The 19777-nt window shown below is 37.2% G+C and overlaps 1 protein-coding gene across 1 annotated transcript; it reads left to right on the forward strand.

Annotated features, from left to right (window-relative positions):
- The first annotated feature begins 9413 nt into the window (after positions 1-9413).
- Positions 9414-16477, forward strand: eif3m (eukaryotic translation initiation factor 3, subunit M). The gene is made up of 11 exons (XM_044136921.1): positions 9414-9593; positions 10883-11015; positions 11145-11283; positions 11373-11496; positions 11580-11674; positions 12128-12211; positions 12292-12391; positions 12759-12840; positions 13227-13370; positions 14382-14442; positions 16249-16477. Exons 1-11 carry the CDS (start codon positions 9552-9554, stop codon positions 16370-16372), a joined length of 1128 nt encoding a protein of 375 aa, XP_043992856.1. The 5' UTR covers positions 9414-9551; the 3' UTR covers positions 16373-16477.
- The last annotated feature ends 3300 nt before the right edge of the window (positions 16478-19777 follow it).

The raw sequence follows: 19777 nt of genomic DNA on the forward strand, positions 1-19777 counted from the left end.
AGTGATGAAATCAGCAGACAAACTGCTGAGCTGGCTTCACATAGACAATTTTTGGTCACGATTGCAAAATTTCAAGCATGTAGCCTTCAATATTTTTGCATAGACAATGCCAAATCTGCCGTATTTGTACATTTATTAAACAGTTTCTGTCTCAGTACTTTAATGTTTTAGTATTTTTTAATTTTTGTAAAAATGTAGGAATTGTCTTAGTGTAACATTAGCTTAAAAATTCAGTCCAATAGACGTAGCTTAACAAATTGAGTAGGAAACTTTCTAGCAATTCTTCTGTGTGGTTTTGTGACCACATGGAAAAGTAAGTGATCCCTGACTTTTTTTTTTTTTTTCTTTCTTTTTTTCAGAAATAAACAAGTGCAAAAGGCAAAACTGTCATCCCCAAGGAGAACGTTTTCACATAGCGGATTTGAAAATAGTTACAAAGAAAATTTATTTCTCCCAGAACAATTATTAAAAGCCCTCTGTGGTCCACTCATCACAAACAAACACAAAGTAAAGTAATGTACTGCATGGACTAAAGGCTGTGGTACAGTTCAAAGTGTGTTGCCAAAAAGGCAACACACGGAGGGAGAGACAAAATGCGAGAGGCCTCTCAGCCAGCGCAAATGCTGGCCTTGCCTTAAGCAGAGGAGTCTTTAGCGAGGATTCATCAAAGGTGACAGGGTTGGGGGAGAAAACGACCCTTTCAGGCCATATGACGAATGGCAGTCCCCAAATACATCCATTCTTCCGATCAATCTCTGGTTAACTCAGGGTTTAAAACAACATCTCAGTGGGGGAAAAAGGGAAACGGTCAACACCGCCTCCGACCCCTAACAAGAAATAGACAAGCCTTTCAGCACAATGAGTAAGAGGAAATTTGAGAAGGTTATGGCTCAGCCAAGAAGAAGCATGATAAACTACACAAAAATGGGATTGGGCAGAGGCAAAAGAGGAGAATTACTTTTTCCCTTACAATAAACATCTGTATTCATGCTACTGCATTTGAAGAAAGGTTGTTTACTGCTTTTTTTAAAACTGTTTACTGAAACCAAAAGAAAAAGCAGGATTAACTCAAAATTAAAAAAAATATATATAATACAACTAACAGCTTGTGGTGCAGGAGAGTGCTACAATAGAGCAACAGGTGGTGTTTGGATGTGCTGAGAGTAGCATAAATGAAAGCTCAGACCTTCACTTCTCTTTGTGGGCATGGAAACAAGTTGATAACAAACCCAACAACATGGTGTTGAAATGTTTCATCATTTCCTTCTATCTGTCTTAATCTCTGGGAAATGGATAAGACTGAACAGACATGTTGGGAAGAACATTTCCATTTTCCTTAGGCTGTAAGTACATTTCATTTACTAACAAAATACTGACCACACAATACCCTAACCTTGTGTAAATAAATAAATCAGTCACCTTCTATTCATAATAACTGGCTTTTCCAGTCCTGAGATGAAAGATACATTTAAGATTTTTGAGAGCAGAATTTGTGGTCCAATCAGTCCTGACCAATGGATGCCATATTTACTCATTCCCTTTCTTAACATTGCATCATGAACACAAACCTTAACAGAGATCATTGAGGTCTGCCATGCTTGAGATGTTGTTGTGGTTTCTTTTGTCAGTTCACTCTTGAAATAATTGTGATTGGCTGGCCAGGCCAGGGAAAATTTACCACTCTTCCATGTTTTCTCTTTTTGTTTACAATTGCTGTCATTGCAGCTGTAGTCCCAAAGTCAAGCAGGGCATAAGGTGTTGCTTTTTGAGCTCTTTCAGTCTACTTCATGTTACTGGTAAAAGTAACTGGGAAAACTACAAAAAAGAGTAGTTAGTCATACATTTTTCATCATCTACCAATGATGGGATTTTCTACATTGAGCCAGGTTGACTTTGTAGTTTCTATGGTGATTTTTGGTTAACTGAAAACATCTAAGAATGATGGCAGAATCAAAAGAAAATCTCAGGTGATTGTGTTTTCCTTTGTGACTTTGTATTTTTGTTATATGCTCTTATGTGTTAGTATTTCCCCCCTTGGTTTGCAAATCTAATTTCATTTTGTGTTGTAGTTCCCCTCCATATGTGTTATTCAGTCTCCTTCCCTGTTTGTTCTTTGCCTCAGCTGTTCCACATTTCCTTGAGTAGCTCACCTGAATCCAGCATCAATCTTCACTCTTATCTGATTTTACTAGCTCACTGATCTTCACAGTTCTTTGTTGGTTTATCATTATTTTTGTTGTGCTCCACGTCCGGCTCGTCTTGCAATTTCTCCAATACATTTCTGTGTTGTTGAAAAAAAACAAAAAACTTTTTGCCATAGTCAATTTCTGTACTAGTGTCCTTATTTTACACGACAGTAAATTTTCTTTACATCTGTCAATGAATACACATCGTCAGCCCCTTTTGTCTAAACACAAAAAGAAGCACTTGAAGTTCCTATAATTTCAATGTAAAATTAATCTTTCTCAAAATCCCTTTTGACAAGCACCTTGTTATGGAGCCCTTCATTCACAACCCACCAGTGCAGTTGTTTACATCTTGTGTGTCCTTATGAATCTTTGAACCACCGGTGGTGCAGCGTATAATCATAAAACTACATATCAAAGATTTTGTCTTTGTTTTGTCTTAGTCGTGCCATTCTGAGCATCCCTCAAGGTGTGGCATATCAGACTTGATGGAAAAAGTATTGAAAATCACAATACTTGAGAGAGCAAACATTGATGAGTCATCCTCACTGATTCATCCATCCATCCATCCATCCATTTTCTGGACACCCTTTGTCCCTAATGGGGTCGGGAGGGCTGCTGGTGCCTATCTCCAGCTGCGTCCCGGGTGAGAGGCGGGGTTCACCATGGACAGGTCGCCAGTCTGTCGCAGCCTCACTGATTCATTTCAAGAGAAATCTTAAATAGGAAATAAACGGTAAACAAAACTTCAATCTTCTGAAAACATAAAAACAATTGAAGTGTCAAAATTTTTAACTCCTGCTTAAAGCAGAAATCCAAGTTTTGTCTGTCAATTTGTGAACCTCTTTATTTTAGTTGTCATCAATAATTGTTTTTCCTCCCAAAGAGTGTTACTGATTCAGACTATAGTCACAAAAATTATACATAAGTTCCTCTTTCTTTTATATTTTCTCGTAGTTTTATTGCTTCATGTTACAGCTCTTCTCATTTGGAGTGACTTTAAATGGAACATTTTCCAATGAGCTAAATAAGTAGCTAAAATAGCCAAACGTGTTACCATAAAACTCCTTCCAATTAAGTTTAAGTTGTGAATTAGCTCAGAGTCCTTCTTTCCTCAGGAGTAAATGAGAACAATAAGTTGCTAGGACGATATGTGTGCAATAACTTACTGTAATAGTGACGGCTTTGTTCATTGCAACACCTCTTGTAGCTATTCCTAACTGGAACTGTCACAAACAGGATGTCCATGGCCTAACAACGAAAGGTTCAGGTCATCGCCAAGTGTTTTGGACATTTAAAGACTAAATTTACCTTGACTGCCATCTGACAGAAAATCATTTGGACAAAAATCTTTGGACAACATTTATGAGATAAAACCATGTGTTTTGTTTAAACATGGAAGACAGGTTCTTGGAAAACCCTTTTATTTGATATATAAATTGATTCATAAACAAGATAACCAGTTATTCGGTGATTGCTTCACTAAGTAAGTGGGGGAAGAATTAATTAATTTGTATTGATTGCAAATTTCAAACAGACTTAGAATGTGTGATTTTACCAATAAGTCCTATTCTCTTCTAGTGGATGTCCAAATTCAGATGCCGTGACTCATAGCAATATTATTTCTGAGCTGTGATTACTAAATTGGAATGCTTAAGCAAAGGCTTGTTTTCATTATTATCGGAGGTGTATGACACACTGTCATCATCAAACTTGCGTTGACCAAATGTGTTGAACACAAAAACTGCATTCTTGGGAGTGGTTCGTTTACTGTGTGTCACGTAACATATTTGATTGTTGCAGAATAATCTTTTTCTCATCCCAGCAGGTGGCTTTATGTCAGGATCAAGGCCGGCCCTTATCAGGTCTTTACAGTAAACCACAGCCTCTTCCTCATCGTCACACCCTGACAGCTGTGGCTGGGGCGTAAATAGTCATCAGAAAACATTTCAGATATCTCTAGTGGTTAATATCTGTTGTCATACCCTTGAGCCTCATTTTGAGGCTAGGCGAGCAAAAGTTACCGGTATGACTCCGAGGTACGTGCACAGTGTTGGGAAAATATAAAAATCACCACAATCAGCACAGAATGTAACCATAACATCTGACGCTACATTTAAGGGAAAGTGTTGCTTTACCAACCCTCATCCTCAATGCAGTGAGACATTTCAGTCTTTAGTAAATTGTAAACACAGATTTTCTGGATGGCAAAATAGTTTCATGCAACAAACCTGGTCTTAATGTTAAATACTGATCCCAGATTGTTATGGGGTTGTTTTCTTGAAATGAAGTTGTCTAAAAAAATATTTAAAGTTTAACAATCAAAGTTTTTGCATTCTCAAGTTCAGGATGAGCAAGTGATAGCTGTTCAGCTAACAGCTACTACTATCACATTCACTTTATATTATTATTATTATTATTATTATTTTAAATCTGTTTTCAGACCATTGAATATCGCAATCTGGATTTAACCGGTGTATATATTGATTCTTCACGGTCTTTGCAATCTAAGGTGACCTAAACTTACATAAGACACTGAGCAAGCTCTTTTTTGAGAGTTTTTTCTAATGCAAAGAAGGTTTCAGAAATCTAAAACAGCATTTTGACAAATCTCTGCACAGTTTTAGATACTAAACTATAGATTGTTCTCATGTTGTCCCGGATTGATGCTACCCTGAGTAGTGAGCCATATCTTCCAGATTAATTTCTGCCCAAGAGATGGCGGGTTGTTCAAAAAACGTAAAGCAATAAACTTGTTCTAATTTGGTGACAACAGAATAAAGCTAATTTTGGCGACCTTGCTTTAGAATTTTGATAATTGATTCAGGTGTGTTGATAACAAGGACCTAATCATTCAATCATTCAATCATTTAATAACTTCTCTAAGTGAGAAATCTGACTTGAACTGCACTGTATTATTGATCGCTTGGTGTAGAAGGTCACCACAGGAAAAGTTATTAGAATAGTTCATAGATGCTCAGTGGGATAAATTATAAGCTTGCACAGTGCTACCCCACTGGATAGGAAATTTGAACTGATTGTAATTTTAACTGATCTGGAATGAGTTATTGAACTACCAAAATTGCATGAACAAATACCTTGCCAGTAGGTGGCAGAAAAACTGTGCTTACTAACAATAAATAATGATTTATACACCTTTAACTGGAATAACATAAATTATCACAAATTATCAAAAGTTCCAAAGCCTAGATTGAGGTAACCAAACTTGGAAAAAAATATCTTCAGACAACTTGATTTCTCAGTTCAATAACAGTTTATCATTTTCTGATTGCTGAAAAAGTACAAAATTAATCTATTTCTTTGTAGATGTTGACCATGATAGTCCATTAGAAGTGTCCCCATGGGATGTGGAAGGTTCTGGACACATCTTTGTTGGCTTTATTTGTTTATTTGTTGATTAGAGTACATCTTGGTGGGGGTGAGGGGTGATAAAGGGGGTTAGCTTATAAGTAATTAACAAGTAATTTGCTGCACCTAGAGAAATGGGGAAGTTACTCATGCATTGCACCCTGACAAGGTCACCGGCTGATAGATGAGCTAGAGCGAGGGGATTTTTCAGAGATTGTGAAGGCAGCCAGAACTGTGGGAACCAGACAATTAGTCGGAGGAAGGGTAGGCAGCCGTGCTGGATGACGACCATGAGACTAGTTTACATGAGTACTCACCACTTGGCTGACTGGCAGGGAGAGAGCCCAACACCTGGGATCAAGCCGCTCCTAACACACTGTCATTTATCTTTGAGGAGGCTGATCAGGCAGTTTGCCAGCATTTGAGGAAGAGCATGTGCTCATTCCCATCAAGCAGAGATGAGTCAATGTAGCCCAACTGACCAAAACAGTGATATCTGGAATGTTCACACCAGAAAATATATAAGGGAATGCAGTTTTTACAATAAGGAGAAAACATACAGTATTCTGGTTCTCATAATACTGAATCCCAGAGAAAAAAAGAGGCAAAGAAAAAAAATGCTGGATCATAAATTAGAAACATTAAATTCTTCTGCTTAGATGATATGAGTAATATCTAAAAAGATCTGTCAATATTTTGCCGTCTCCAGGAAACCAGAGCAGGTGTGTGCCAAGATTATATATAAAAAAAATATAAAAAAAACATTTCACTAATTGCTAAATTTCCTAATTACCAACATGTTATTTTTTTAATGGTGCTACAACTGGAGTTGGGCTCTTTCTTCTTTTCCCCCCCAGAAACATCCCTTTTTTTAGTATATAAAACCCATAGACATGCAGTGTTATGAGAAAAAGTTTTGGCCAGATTTAAATTTTTGTTTTTGTGTTTTTTTGTTTTTTTTCTTTTACACTTACATTTGTCAGATCACCAAAGGACAGGCAGCAGATAAACTGAGAATATGTGAAATATTGCTTTCAAATCATAAAAGCAGTTACTAAGTGAGAAATGACAGTTAGTAATGGACTTGCTGGCCTTTTTTAGATTGTTGTCTTGCTACATAATCCAATAACTTTTTTGTTCTTTAAGGATTTCTGGTAGACAGCAAAATTCATGATTCCATCAATAACAACATGTTGTTCAAATATTGTCGCTTCTAACCAGCCACAGACGATCATACCACCATCATGAATGAAGTTATTTTTCTGAGATGGGGATGGAACATAATGCTCATCTTTTAAACAGTTCCACACAATTTCATCAGTCTGCAGTACATTTTTCTAAGAGTTGTTGAGATCATCAAGTCTTTCTTTTGGAAAGTACAAATTGCTCTTTCTATTTTCATCTTTTTAATGAATGTAAGCAAAATTTGAAAAATGCATTTTACATATTTTTTTTGGCTCTATTTGTCTAATATTAAATTTGTTTTAATGATCCAATAATTTAAGTGTGATGCTAACCAGAAATTGAGGGAAATCTAAGGGAATACATGGATTTTTAAACATTTGAGTTTAAAATCTGAAAAAGTTGGGTTTGATAATATTTCCAAATTCTAATTTAAGAAGTAAACATAACGCAGCATAAGAAACTGTCAGCACACTCTGGTTTGCTGTCATTTTGCATCAGTTTCCCCTGCAGGATCCTCAAAATATTTTCCAGTGCAGCTAACTGTTGACTTATACATATTAGCTTTTTTCTCTTAGATTGTATGTATTTTCAAGAGACAGTTTACATTATTAGACATGAGTTCACATGCTTGAACTACTCCGTATGAGTGTTTGGGGCTTTTATGCTGCCTTCTGCAGCTAATTTGGTTTATTTTAAAATTGTAAACAGTTATCAGCAAAAATTTTTCTGTTGGTGTTACTGATGGCACCGCAATGTAATCTCAGTATTTCTTGCACAGCAGTTTGAAAATCTTGAACCTAGATAAAAAGGAAAATTCAAAATGATATAACATGTCTAACGAAACAGAATTAAAACAATCACATCCAACCCCATCATAAGCCTTTATCAGATAACCGCATTTCTATTTTTTAAGCACACTTTGACGCTCAGCATAAAAATATTAGTGTACCGCAATGCTATGTGACTTTTTGAACACTTATTTTAATAAACAACGAACAACGTCGTTGTTTATTAAACAACGACATTTAATCGTCTGAAGCACCTGGTGCTTCAAAGCCTGCTAAACCCTTATTCGGGACTTGAAATACACCAGACACTTGACAACAGCTGTTAATCAGATAATAGAAGCCTCAGATTTACACAAGCACTCTTGTGGAGAAACACCCATAAATTCTTTGACATGACAGCGTACAAGGGCGGGGAGAGAGTGAAGGTGGGATTTGGTACCAGGCGCCTTCCTTCCCAACATAATGACGCATCAAATGAGGTCTGTGGTGAAACACTCAATCAGCCATTTCCCCTCAGCTCACTATTTTCAGGCAGTGGATGATCTGATGAATGTAGCAGAGTTAAGTTCCCTTTCTGTAACTGCTAAAAGAAATATGTGACAAGAGGACTTCCAAGGAATTATGACATGGCATGAGGTGTCTCCATAGCCCATGAATCCCCAAAACACACATATTTTCCTGACAGATGAACTGTGAGCAGTGAGGCAGGGAAATGAAAAACACCCCACAGTATCCTTACCCTGGGATGAGCCTCCTCGCCACCCAAACATCAGTAACACGACTCCACAGTTTTAAGATGACCTCTTGCTTCACTTGCCCTGCTCACCTTAATCACTGAGTGACCTGCCATTGCAACAATACACAGGATCCCCTTTGGTGCCGGGGCCCAACACATGTTCGCATAGTGGCTATGTGGTGGGGAGACGTGCCCTCTGACACTGACAGTATGTCCACATTGGCTGTCTCTGGGTCACAGTTTCTGTGTTAGTCTGCAAAAATGAACTATAGTTTAATATGATAACCTCAACACAGAATGACTCTCTTCTTGAATCCATAACATTTAACGTTGATCTTCCAAAGAGGAGACATTTGCTGAAAAAATAATAAAAACTGAAAAAAGATTAAGAAAGGTAGAAGTCCTTTTTTTTCAAGTGATAAAGAGCAAAAGGGAATTTTCACACACATTTACCCTTATGCTGAGTAAAGGAGCCAAATTCTCACCTTTATAGTGGGCACTTAGTTTTCAGTATCATAGCTCAGAATATCTGGTATTCTGAAGCTATGACACATCTTTCTGTTGAACTCAATAAGAGTCAGGTGCTGTAAATAGTTAGGGATTGTGCAAATCAGTTCAATTGTAAACTGTATATGCATATTTGCAATATATACCTTTAGTTTAGTAAGTCACACAGTTATTACATTAGCATCTATGAGTAGCAGGTGCTATGCTGTGCTTTTTTAGAATGGCGCCCGGACAAAAATAAATAAGAATTCAAAATCATTGAAATAAGGGTTTAGAGACCATGCACAAAATTAACATGTCTAACTGCAATATTTACCAATGCTGACTGTGATTATAAAAAAAAATTAAATCAGACATTTGTGCATCTGGCAAACTTCACCTTTATTTCCCAAAAGATATTAATGGCAATCATTATGGTCAAATATTTCAGGTATAGGATATGTCTCCAAAAAGGGCCTTTTTATTGATTTATTTTTACTTTTTACTCAACACTTTTTCACATACACCAGCGTTTTTTAATCTGGTTAAAGTTTGACTTATTTGTAGCATAATTAAAGTTGAAGTGTCGCTATTTCCCAGTCTCCAAAAAGACAAAGACAAAACGATGAATAAATACAGACTCGCAAGCTTCCTAAATGAGTTTAGCCGGCTGCTGGGGCTTTAAGAAATTGACCCGGATGAGCATCAGTCTACCCGGCGATGTTGGACTTTCTTTTCCGCTCTGATCTCGGAGTTGGTGAGAGCGTGGATTTCATCATCTAGGCTCACCGTATCACCAAAATGAGTGTCCCAGCGTTTATCGACATAACAGAAGAAGACCAGGTGTGACCTACGTTTTCTAAGGACTTTAAAATTGTGTTTTCTACATTAACTGAAGAATTAAAGCTAAGCACTTAAATAGGTTAGCATGTGCTAGCTACTTGCAATGCTAACTCCGTACTTAGCAGCTGACAGGTAATAGTAAAGATGTGTATGTTAGCAAATTCAGAAATAAGACTAATTATTTAAATTTTGGGTTAGTAACATATAATTTCGTGAGATATGTTGATCTTAGTTTATTCTAGATCAAAATATTTGCAGTCGGGAAAGTAACGCTTGGCTTGCAAATGCTAGCTACCTACATACATGTCGACATAAACAAAGTTGCAGAAAATAAATAAAATAAACAAGGCATTAAAATTATTCATTCAATTTCCCTTTAGCTTATGCCACTAAATTCAAACTATAATTTTTGTGGTGGAGATTAAGCGAGTGTTTACATATTTCTTTAAACTAATACTTCTAAGCGCTATAGTTTCATTGCTTTAGCAGGACTTTTTCTAATCGGCACAAATGATTGGCGTTTGACTTAGTTGAAATTTTTTAAATTATACAAATGATATAACATGTAGAGATGTCCAAAGTGCAGCACTCAGTTCTCAAGAATGACACAAATTAGGGCCACCAGCACAGGTGGTTGATGCAGATAAAGACATTTTGTTTTTAATCGGGGCAAATGTATTGCATACAATTTCAAATCTTATTACAACAGAAAATACTGGTAGCATAACGTTTTGCTTTTAATAACCAGGCTTTATTTGCATTCTCTTTAATTTCCTTGAAAATGAGACAATATCTGTCCAGTGACTATTATTTAGAAGCAGATCTTTTTGTTTTATCCAAGACCGCTTTTAATAAATCTCTTAGACATGGCTAAATTCATTTAGCATTTCCAGACAGAGAATGACACCAAATCATATCCCTATTGTTGATATTAGACAAATTTTTTGGCTTTATTTTTATTTTTATTTTCAATCAAACCTAAAAGAACCATTTATACTTCTCTCGCCTTCTCCCCAAAAAACTTTTTAATTAACATATCGCCTGCTTAGTTTATTGTTGAGCAGGTAAAAAAGGAAAACAACCTCTTATTTATAATGTTTTTGTTTGGACATTCCTGACCTAGACTAAGTAAGAAGGTTCCAACACTTTGATACTTCAGAGCATAGATAGACAAACAGGATGTTTATTAAATTCTTAACTAAAATACAGCTCGCTCTTGTTGGACCAATAGTTCGATATTCTGCAGTGGAAACATCCTTGATGTTAACAATGTCACTGTAATATTTCAGGCTTCAGAGCTGAGGTCCTACATCAAGGCCAAAGGAGCTGATATCTCCGAGGAGAATGCTGAAGGTGGACTTCATGTTGATTTGGCTCAGATCATTGAGGCCTGTGACGTCTGTCTGAAGGATGATGATAAAGGTGGGTGAGGAAGAACGCTTCTATGTCTCACACATCGACTCTTGTTACATTTTAGCAAGAAACTGAAATTGGTTTCATTTTAATAGGAGGGGGAAAAAAATCAGTTGTCTGCTCTCTGTCTCTTTGTAGATGTTGAGAGCGTAATGAACAGCATCGTGTCTCTGCTGTTAATCCTGGAGCCAGAGAAGCAAGAAGCTCTGATTGAAAGTCTGTGTGAGAAGCTGGTGAAGTTCCGCGAGGGAGAGCGACCCTCCCTTCGCCTGCAGCTGTGAGTCCTGTCAAATGAAACGTGTCGATTTCCGATAATTAAAAAAAAAAAGATAAAGGTCCGCGTCAACGTTTGAGTTGCTTTTTCAGGCTGAGCAACTTGTTCCACGGCATGGACGAGAACACTCCGGTGAGGTACACAGTGTTCTGCAGCCTCGTCAAGGTGGCTGCAACCTGTAATGCCATTTCTTTCATCCCCACTGACCTTGATCAGGTATTTCCATTCTCCATCTTAAAAGCGGTGTGGGTTTAAAGGTGCGTTTCTTTGGCTTGATTCGCGTTGGTGTCGCTGAATAGGTGCGCAAGTGGATTGTTGACTGGAACCTGAACACAGAGAAGAAGCACACGCTGCTGAGGCTGGTGTATGAAGCATTGGTGGACTGCAAAAAAAGGTAGCTGCACACAGCATTTGATTTTTATTGTGACTATTTCAAAATCAGCAAATGCAGAAATGCAAATTGTCAAATGCATTCTACTTTATGACAGCAATATTACTGTGATATTACTGCTGGACATGACAACATTCATTTTGACTAGCTTTTTGGCTGCTTAAAGTATTTATCAAGAGCGCAGTGGTGAAACTTGAAAGCATTGAATATATCCTACCAAGTACTGCACCCAAGAAGATTTTGCTTTTCAAGTATTGCACACATTTATTTTGAGATGAGGATTATAATATGACACATTGTGCCACTCAGAAACATTGCCATGTAACAATGTTGCAGTGCAGAGTGTGCTTTATTACTCAGTGTGTTGATGGTGTGTTTTAGTGCATCGCTGGTCTGTGTTGATTAGTACATGCATGTTAAAAGGACTTTAACCTTTTTAATTTTTCTACTTTGCAGTGAAGCTGCAGCGAAAGTGATGGTTGAGCTGCTGGGAAGTTACACAGAGGACAATGCTTCACAAGCACGCGTTGATGCTCACAGGTGCGTTATTAAAACTGGTTTCACACTTGTTGAAATTAGAAATGCCGTCCTTCTTTCCAACCCGCTTCCATCGTTTTCAGATGTATTGTTCGTGCTCTCAAAGACCCCAACACCTTCCTGTTTGACCACCTGCTCATCCTGAAACCTGTTCGCTTTTTGGAGGGAGAGCTCATCCATGATGTAAGTGCTTCAAGATCCTCTGCATAACTCAATCCAGGCAGGGAATTTACCAGGATGTAGATTATTTTTAGTAAGACAGATTCGTCCAATATCTCTTCATTAGTTGCATTTTGCATTTTAAAGATTTGAGGGATTACACCTCTTTCCTTTTTAAATCTAATCGAAAAGATATTTTGTCATGCTTTATCAGCAGGAGCTAAATTAGGCTTAAAATTGTTTGCTGAATTGTGCCTTTTGTGATTTCACAGTTTACAAGAACATTGCTAGCTTAAGTGCATGATATCAGTCCAGAAACTTAATGACCTTAGTTTGTATAAGTCCACCTGACTGATTATTGGCTTTTATTTCTTTCCATCTGTCTTCTCAGCTTTTAACCATCTTTGTGAGTGCAAAACTAGCAGCATATGTCAAATTCTACCAGAGTAACAAAGACTTTATTGATTCTCTTGGTAAGTACTTGCATCTTATAATGTGAATAAGAATATTATTTATTCCAAGTTTTTCTTTCTATGTTTGTGGCAAGACAATGAATTCTTGAGGGGTATTTTATTCCCTAAGAGTGTCTGCTTGTGTTGATGCAGACCAAGAATGTTTATGTCAGCAGTAATTTCTTTTTTTTTCTCCCCGCCCCAACAACATTATGAATGAAATTCAATTAAAACATGTGTAGGATGGGCTCTCAAAACAGCCAACACAGAGAGATGTTTTTGTTAATGAGTAGAATCCCTGACTGCTCCTAAACGTCCTGAGCTTTTATTACAGGGAAACTCCCTGAGCGGAGAGTAATTGCCTGTGACTGTTTTGTGCTTAATGGTCCCTGCGTTTTGGTCCTCAGGCCTCTCTCACGAGCAGAACATGGCCAAGATGCGCCTGCTGACGTTCATGGGCATGGCGGTGGAATTCAAAGAGATCTCCTTTGATACCATACAGCAGGAACTGCAGATCGGAGCTGATGACGTCGAGGCTTTTGTCATTGACGGTATGAACTTCAAAATGTCCATCCATGTCCTTCAATCACTCAGCGCAGAACAGAGAAATGTATACTCAAGACTATTTAAATGTAGTTAGGGTGTCTTAGATCCATGTCTCCAGTCTGTTTGCAATATGACCCCATTTTAAAACATTGTGATTTCTGCTGTCTGACACCCAAAAACATGGATGTTATTAGAGCTGCCCACAGCTGCAGCCTGTTGGCATTCTGCCTGTTTCCGCTTGCTCTGTGCATCAGTCAAGTTTGACTGCATTAATGGGTGAGCTCCATCCAAACTGTACTTTTAAAACCAGTCATAGCGTCGGTATCTGTGACGAATTATTCACTCAACCTTAAAAAGCCTTCTAAAGGGGCGCTACAGTTTGGGGCTGCTTCAGGTTCGAAGGTGATGTATGGGGTTTAGACGCTCTGAAAGGGTTGTAGGTTTAACACAGAATCACAGTGCGACTCGTGAATGACACTTAATGATTGACCGACAGAAAAAGACAAGACCGCTGGGATCATTAAGCTGCTAAATGCATGCTGTGATGTTAAGACGCATCACCTTTCTGCTGCTTCTCAATGAATAATGTTACAGGAGATTTTGTGCTAAACTTTGGTTAACTTTGTGCCAGTTTGTGGTAATGTACAGACTTTATCTAGCTCAACTTGTCGGTTCTTCTACCCGCTGTAAGCACTGATTAAAATAAACCAGAGAGAAAATCAAAGACAAAAGTTTGTTGGGAAAGAAATTAACACGAACGATAAACCAGACTGTGATGGTTGGATACAAGAAAATAATCTACAGAAGACGATTTGTATAAAGGGTTGAAACTGTGGTTGGATGTGCCCAAGATGTCTCTAGCAGCGCTGACAGTGTGAAAGATAATATTTCCATCCTGATCAGTTAATCTACATGGACTTGATTCCTTTTGTGTCTTTCTGAGATCCTGTTGATTTTTGTTGAAGTTCTTGTTCTCTCCTCACCTTTCTTCTTGTCTTGCCGTTTTTCCCCCCCAGCTGTTCGGACCAAAATGGTCTACTGCAAAATTGACCAGACGCAAAGAAAAGTTGTCGTGAGGTAAGTTCTTTCAATATTGTGCCATACATAAGTTAACATAAATATGTAGCTGATGAAGATAAAGACTTTTTTTTTTTAAGCTGTCTACAGTTAAGCGTATTTGTTTTAAGCAATAACTGTGTGGAGTTAAAAAGGCAATATGCTGCAGTTTGCTTTGTGGAAAAGATGTTTGGTCTCAGATAACCAAGAGAGCAAGTAATATTTGTGGCAGTCTGGAAAAATATCAAATTTGATTTTGGTATTTTTTCTGGTCTGGATAGGTATAGGGGGGAAAAAATTAAGTTTTTATTTTCATCCAAATGGATGAAATCATCATCCATTTAGATGATGGGTCAGGAAATCCATCATCGAAATGGATGATGGATTCATCAATACAGTGATTCTTGAGTAGAGGGATAAAACAGGTCCTATGCATAAAGCATAAAATATACACAAAGTATAATTTTTTCAAATATCTGACTAAACTAACCTGGCCCATGTGAGCACAACAATGTATGTTTTCCTGGTGTTTGCTGAATATTTTTTATTTTAAACATTGTAGTAGGTGGATGGTGTCTTTAAAATCCCTTGTCCTGGAGCAGAACTCAATACATTATAATAGTTTAAAACAATTAAAGGAATACTAAGAGAGCATATTCTGACAATTAAGTATAAGTATTCAAATAAATAATTATAAAAGGATCAATAAATGGAATTAAAAATCATTTTTATATATTTTCCAACTATGTGTCAACACCATAACTGACAATTGAGAAGACTTTGATGAAATTTTGTGAAATAAATGCTTAACTTTAGTGTATTATAAAGATTTCATGGACCTGATGAGCTACAATATGGCCTCCTTTAGAATAACATATAAATTGAGGTAGTTTGGCATTTTGTCAACTCCGTCAGTTTTTAACTGACAGTGTGACTCTTTCAGTGATAGTGTTGACCCTTGTCTCAAGAACCACTGAATTCACAAACTCACCTACTTACAATCTGATTCATCTATTTATTCATAATTCATATTTTTCTCTATTCATCGATTTCATTTTGCTCATTCTTCCCTTGAAATTACTCTAGTTCAGCTTGTTTGTAATATATAGCAGCAATTCACAACTGTTGCTACCTAAAGCCACTTCACAAAACAAATTCACTTTACATAAAGAATTGAATGGACGTCATAAGATTACCTGCTTTAAAGAAATATTTTGTAAGACATTTATTAAAGTTTTGTGTTTTACTCAGTAAAACTATCTTCAGTTATTAAAAAAGAAACAACTTGACTGGTCTGTAATCTACTGCATTATGCGCTTTCATAATCATACAGCATTGTTATCTTCACCTATTTTCCTGTGCTTGTACATTCTCTTTTTTTCCCAGGGATTTTTGGTAACTGACTCTCTTGTCACTGGTTTAAACTGGATATTAAAACTGAAACGGGATGAAGAAATGGTCCATTCTTTCGTACATAAAATTTGCATGTAGGACCTGTTTGTAAACATTTTCTAAAAACGTTTCCTGAAGTATGGGGTTACTGTTCATGAATGTGTATAAATAAAATATTATAGACTGCAAGAATGAACTCCAAACACTTTTGTAGTCCAGTACCTGCGTCTGGAGAAGTATGGTGTAGTAAAAACATTCGATCGGATATAAATACAAACAATGTTTGTTTGTTTGTTTTTTCTTTTTCCAAGCGATTATGTCCCTAAATAATCTCAGGTTTGTGTACAGAAACGGTCTTGCATGTTTTTCATAGCTGAACCTGCTTTTGCCATGAAGTGTGACCTTGGCCTTGCTCTCCTGTCTCCATTCTCTCAGCCACAGCACACACCGCACCTTTGGCAAGCAGCAGTGGCAGCAGCTGTACGACACCCTGAGCTCCTGGAAGGCTAACCTAGCAACCGTCAAGACCAGTCTGCAGACCTTGTCCCCTTCTGCATAACTCCAACATGGACCAGACTCTCAGATCTTCACCGCTTCACAGAATCTCTGACTGAAAAGATCAGTTTTTATATTCATCAAATAAAAACGTGAAGGTGACCAATGAGGGCTTTTGTGTTGATATATGTATATTTGCTTTATTTCTTAATTTCTTATTTCAGTGGATAATAATATAGTGTTCGTTTTAACAAAAACATTCAGGGTCCCCAATTGGAACTTCTCCTCTAGCAGCTCTTAACATCTGCTTCCAGTTACAAGACAGCTCGCCAGTGTAGTAGATGAGCTGTGACTGGGGGTGAGAAATGACCTTCAGCATGAGGGTCAGTTTGTCATCTATACAGATATAACAATTTTCATGTGAACTTAAGATGACCCTCCATGTTACGGTCAAAGCTCCATTGTGCGGAAGGCTCCTTCCCTGCTGTTGCAACCGTGAATCGTTCAGCTGTGTTGAGATACAGTCTGCTCAGCTGTAGTCGGCATGATTCACTGTCTGCAATCCCCTCTGAAACTGAAATGAAGAACTTCAAATGTTTGGGGATTTTTTTTTTTTTTTTTTTTTGAAGCAGAAATGTAGGATTAAGTTACTAATGATTTATGGCACACAAAAAAAACACTCTAGCAAAAATTCTACAACAAACTGAAGTCTGAGACAGCATTTTAAAGAAATGCCAATATTCAGCTAATATTCAATGTTCAGTTGTCGTTGGGCAAAAACCTTTTGTTTTCATTTTTATTGGCTTTTGTTTTTTGGGGGGGTTTTGTGTCTTGTGGCATACAAGTTTGACCATAATTAAAGGTAAAAAAGAACAAAAAAAAACAGTTGAATCCTTGACTTTGACATTGCTTATATACTTCAGCCCTTTATAGTTTCTGAGGAATATAGCAATACAGGTTTCAGCAATAAGTTGCTGCTCTTATTCTAGAGGACTGGAAAAACTTCCATTCAAATTATTGAAATGTACTCAAAAATACAGAGTGAAGTTTATACTTAAACCATGCATTGTTGATGAACATTGTTTTTGACATTAAAACACATTCTTGTGTTTTGATTAGGACACTAATCCCTCTGTGGAAGTTGAGGAAAAACAAAGTTCACCTGTAAAATAAAAATAAAGTGTCTTCATTTCTCTTTACAAACTCAAGCATTTTCTGTAAAGATGAGACATGCTTCCAGATTTCATCTTCCTATGAGTCATCATGCTATTAATAAGTTTCTTTCGGACGAACAGCATCACATTTGCGTTTGTGTCGAGTCATCCGAGTTCTCTCCCCTGTGAGCATGTATTCCTCACCCAGAACTATTGGAATACATTCTATAACTCCTCTCCATTTATTAGTTTTGCCAGATACCTTACTCTTGATGTCATGTTACTAACATTCTATTGGATTAAGGTCCGGAGGGGCTGGGCTGATCCGCCATGTTAATCACAATGTTAGGAAATGTCATAAACACTCAAGGGTATTTCCTTCTCAGCATAAAGCAACACGACCTCTTCAAATATTTCAGACTGATCCAAAATCTGTGGAGTATGAGAAACATATCATGCCTGACCTGTCTTACCAGCCAGGCTTGAATGAAGTATATGGAGGTCATTTGACAAACTAAGAACTAGACTGTAGTGTGTAGAAAGTGTTTGCCTTCGCCTCTAAATAAGGGTCACATGGTTTTAACAAAATGTCCGACTTCACTGGTTTAACTACATACTGCTGTCAGTTTGATCAGGCCCTTTCACTTAATGATTCAGTCACACACAACCAGCAGCACGTTGGTTCTGTGTATTCTGTCCCTGTAGTAAACCTAATTTCTTCCTGACACAGTGATCTGGTCAGAAAAGTTGGGCTGGCTTTACTTCGACCTCAACCATAGATGTTGTTCTATGCAGCACTTTAATTCAGAAGTGAGCCACTTGACAATTGCAGAAGAGAAATAATTTGTAGCACCACACTAGAGCCTCAGGGAAGCACAGTGTGATCAGATCACCTCTATGAGTACTTCTGGCTTTAGAAAGCTGAAGGAACAATAGAGGTCTGTTTGCTTGTTTGGGGAGGAAAATGGTATCAGGAAAGATACTGCTACTTTTATTTCAAGCCGTTTCTTCATGTTGCTGCCAAGTTGGGCCCTGAAAGTTTCGGTTTTATTGGACTGACGGAGATAGAAAAAAAAAAGAAAAAAGACTGGACTAGATAGAATAAATGTTTCGTCAGTAAGAGGTCATCCAAGCAAATGTGTCTTCAACATGTTTTATGTCAGTGAAATGGAAAAAATATACAGGAGCTGTTTCACAATTTTGTAAATTAAATACCAATTTCTTAAAAACTATAATCCATTTTCAGGTGACCTCTAGCATATTATAATGTTAATCTCATGATTTATGTTATAGAGATAAGGTGTAAAAGGGATTTGTTTCAGTTTTCTTCCTCTGGGTCAGTGATTAAATCAGCAGTGACCGTCAAAGTGCAGATTATTGGCGTTGCACTCTGGCTCCCCTCGGCTCTCATTTCCTTGACAGTTAAACCTTCCGTTTAATTGATGTAGACTAATGTTGGACGTCTCAGATGCCACTGATTTGCAGTTTTAGTATTTTAGTGCAGACACTGAAGTATTTCTTTTAGATTAATTAGACCATTGGAGTGCCATTCTCTACTATAATCTGTTAGTTAATTTTTCTGTCATTTCAGGGGTCTGCTTAATCTCACTGCACACTTGTGTCCAGTTTTCTATAGCAGACCAGGATCTCTAGCCACTATCAGGGTGTAAATCACAAAACACATTCTCTGGAGCACAATTTGATCACTGTCACCTGCAAGGAAGAGAGCAAAGCAGATGGAAACTACTTTGACTCAAGCTCAAGTTTAGATTTGGTTTCAGTTTCTTTTTTTTCTTTTCTTTTTTTTTTCAGCTTTGATTCAGATGACTTCTGCAGTTTTTCCCCTACTTGTGTTTTAGGTGTGTTTTGGTGGATGATCTGTTCTCTCCCACTAAAACATATAAAGATATTTCTGGTTAACCGATCCCTGTTTGCTCAAAGCTGAGGTCATTTACTGTAAGTGAGAGGTGTGGTCATAATCTAATAAAGCCAAACTTGTAGTCTTTAAGAATGAAACATTGGTAGATTTAATTTATTGCAAATGATTATAACACCAATAAGTACAGACATTTCTCTCCCATTAACTGGTATTTACCATTAATTATTATGCATTAAGACAATATCATTCAAAACTTATTGCAGCTCATCTTACAGTAACATTATTTTTGTAGTAATTTTGTAGTAGTTAACAATCTTTTGGGCAAATGTAGCATTCTTACAGTACTTAAGAGATGCAGACAACTACAGAAGTGGGACTCCAACTGAACTTCAATTAGCACCAACCAGAAGACAGTTAGATAACATAGATATGTAAA

The sequence above is a fragment of the Gambusia affinis genome, linkage group LG02 (genome assembly GCF_019740435.1).
Source record: "Gambusia affinis linkage group LG02, SWU_Gaff_1.0, whole genome shotgun sequence".
NCBI lineage: Eukaryota > Metazoa > Chordata > Actinopteri > Cyprinodontiformes > Poeciliidae > Gambusia > Gambusia affinis.

Excerpts from the sequence above, each read along its gene's own strand:
- eif3m (XM_044136921.1), top strand. The coding sequence starts at position 9,552 with ATGAGTGTCCCAGCGTTTATCGACATAACAGAAGAAGACCAG. Across the intron at positions 11,497-11,579 it reads TCCCCACTGACCTTGATCAG|GTGCGCAAGTGGATTGTTGA; the intron begins GTATTTCCATTC and ends GTCGCTGAATAG. Across the intron at positions 12,841-13,226 it reads AGACTTTATTGATTCTCTTG|GCCTCTCTCACGAGCAGAAC; the intron begins GTAAGTACTTGC and ends TTTGGTCCTCAG.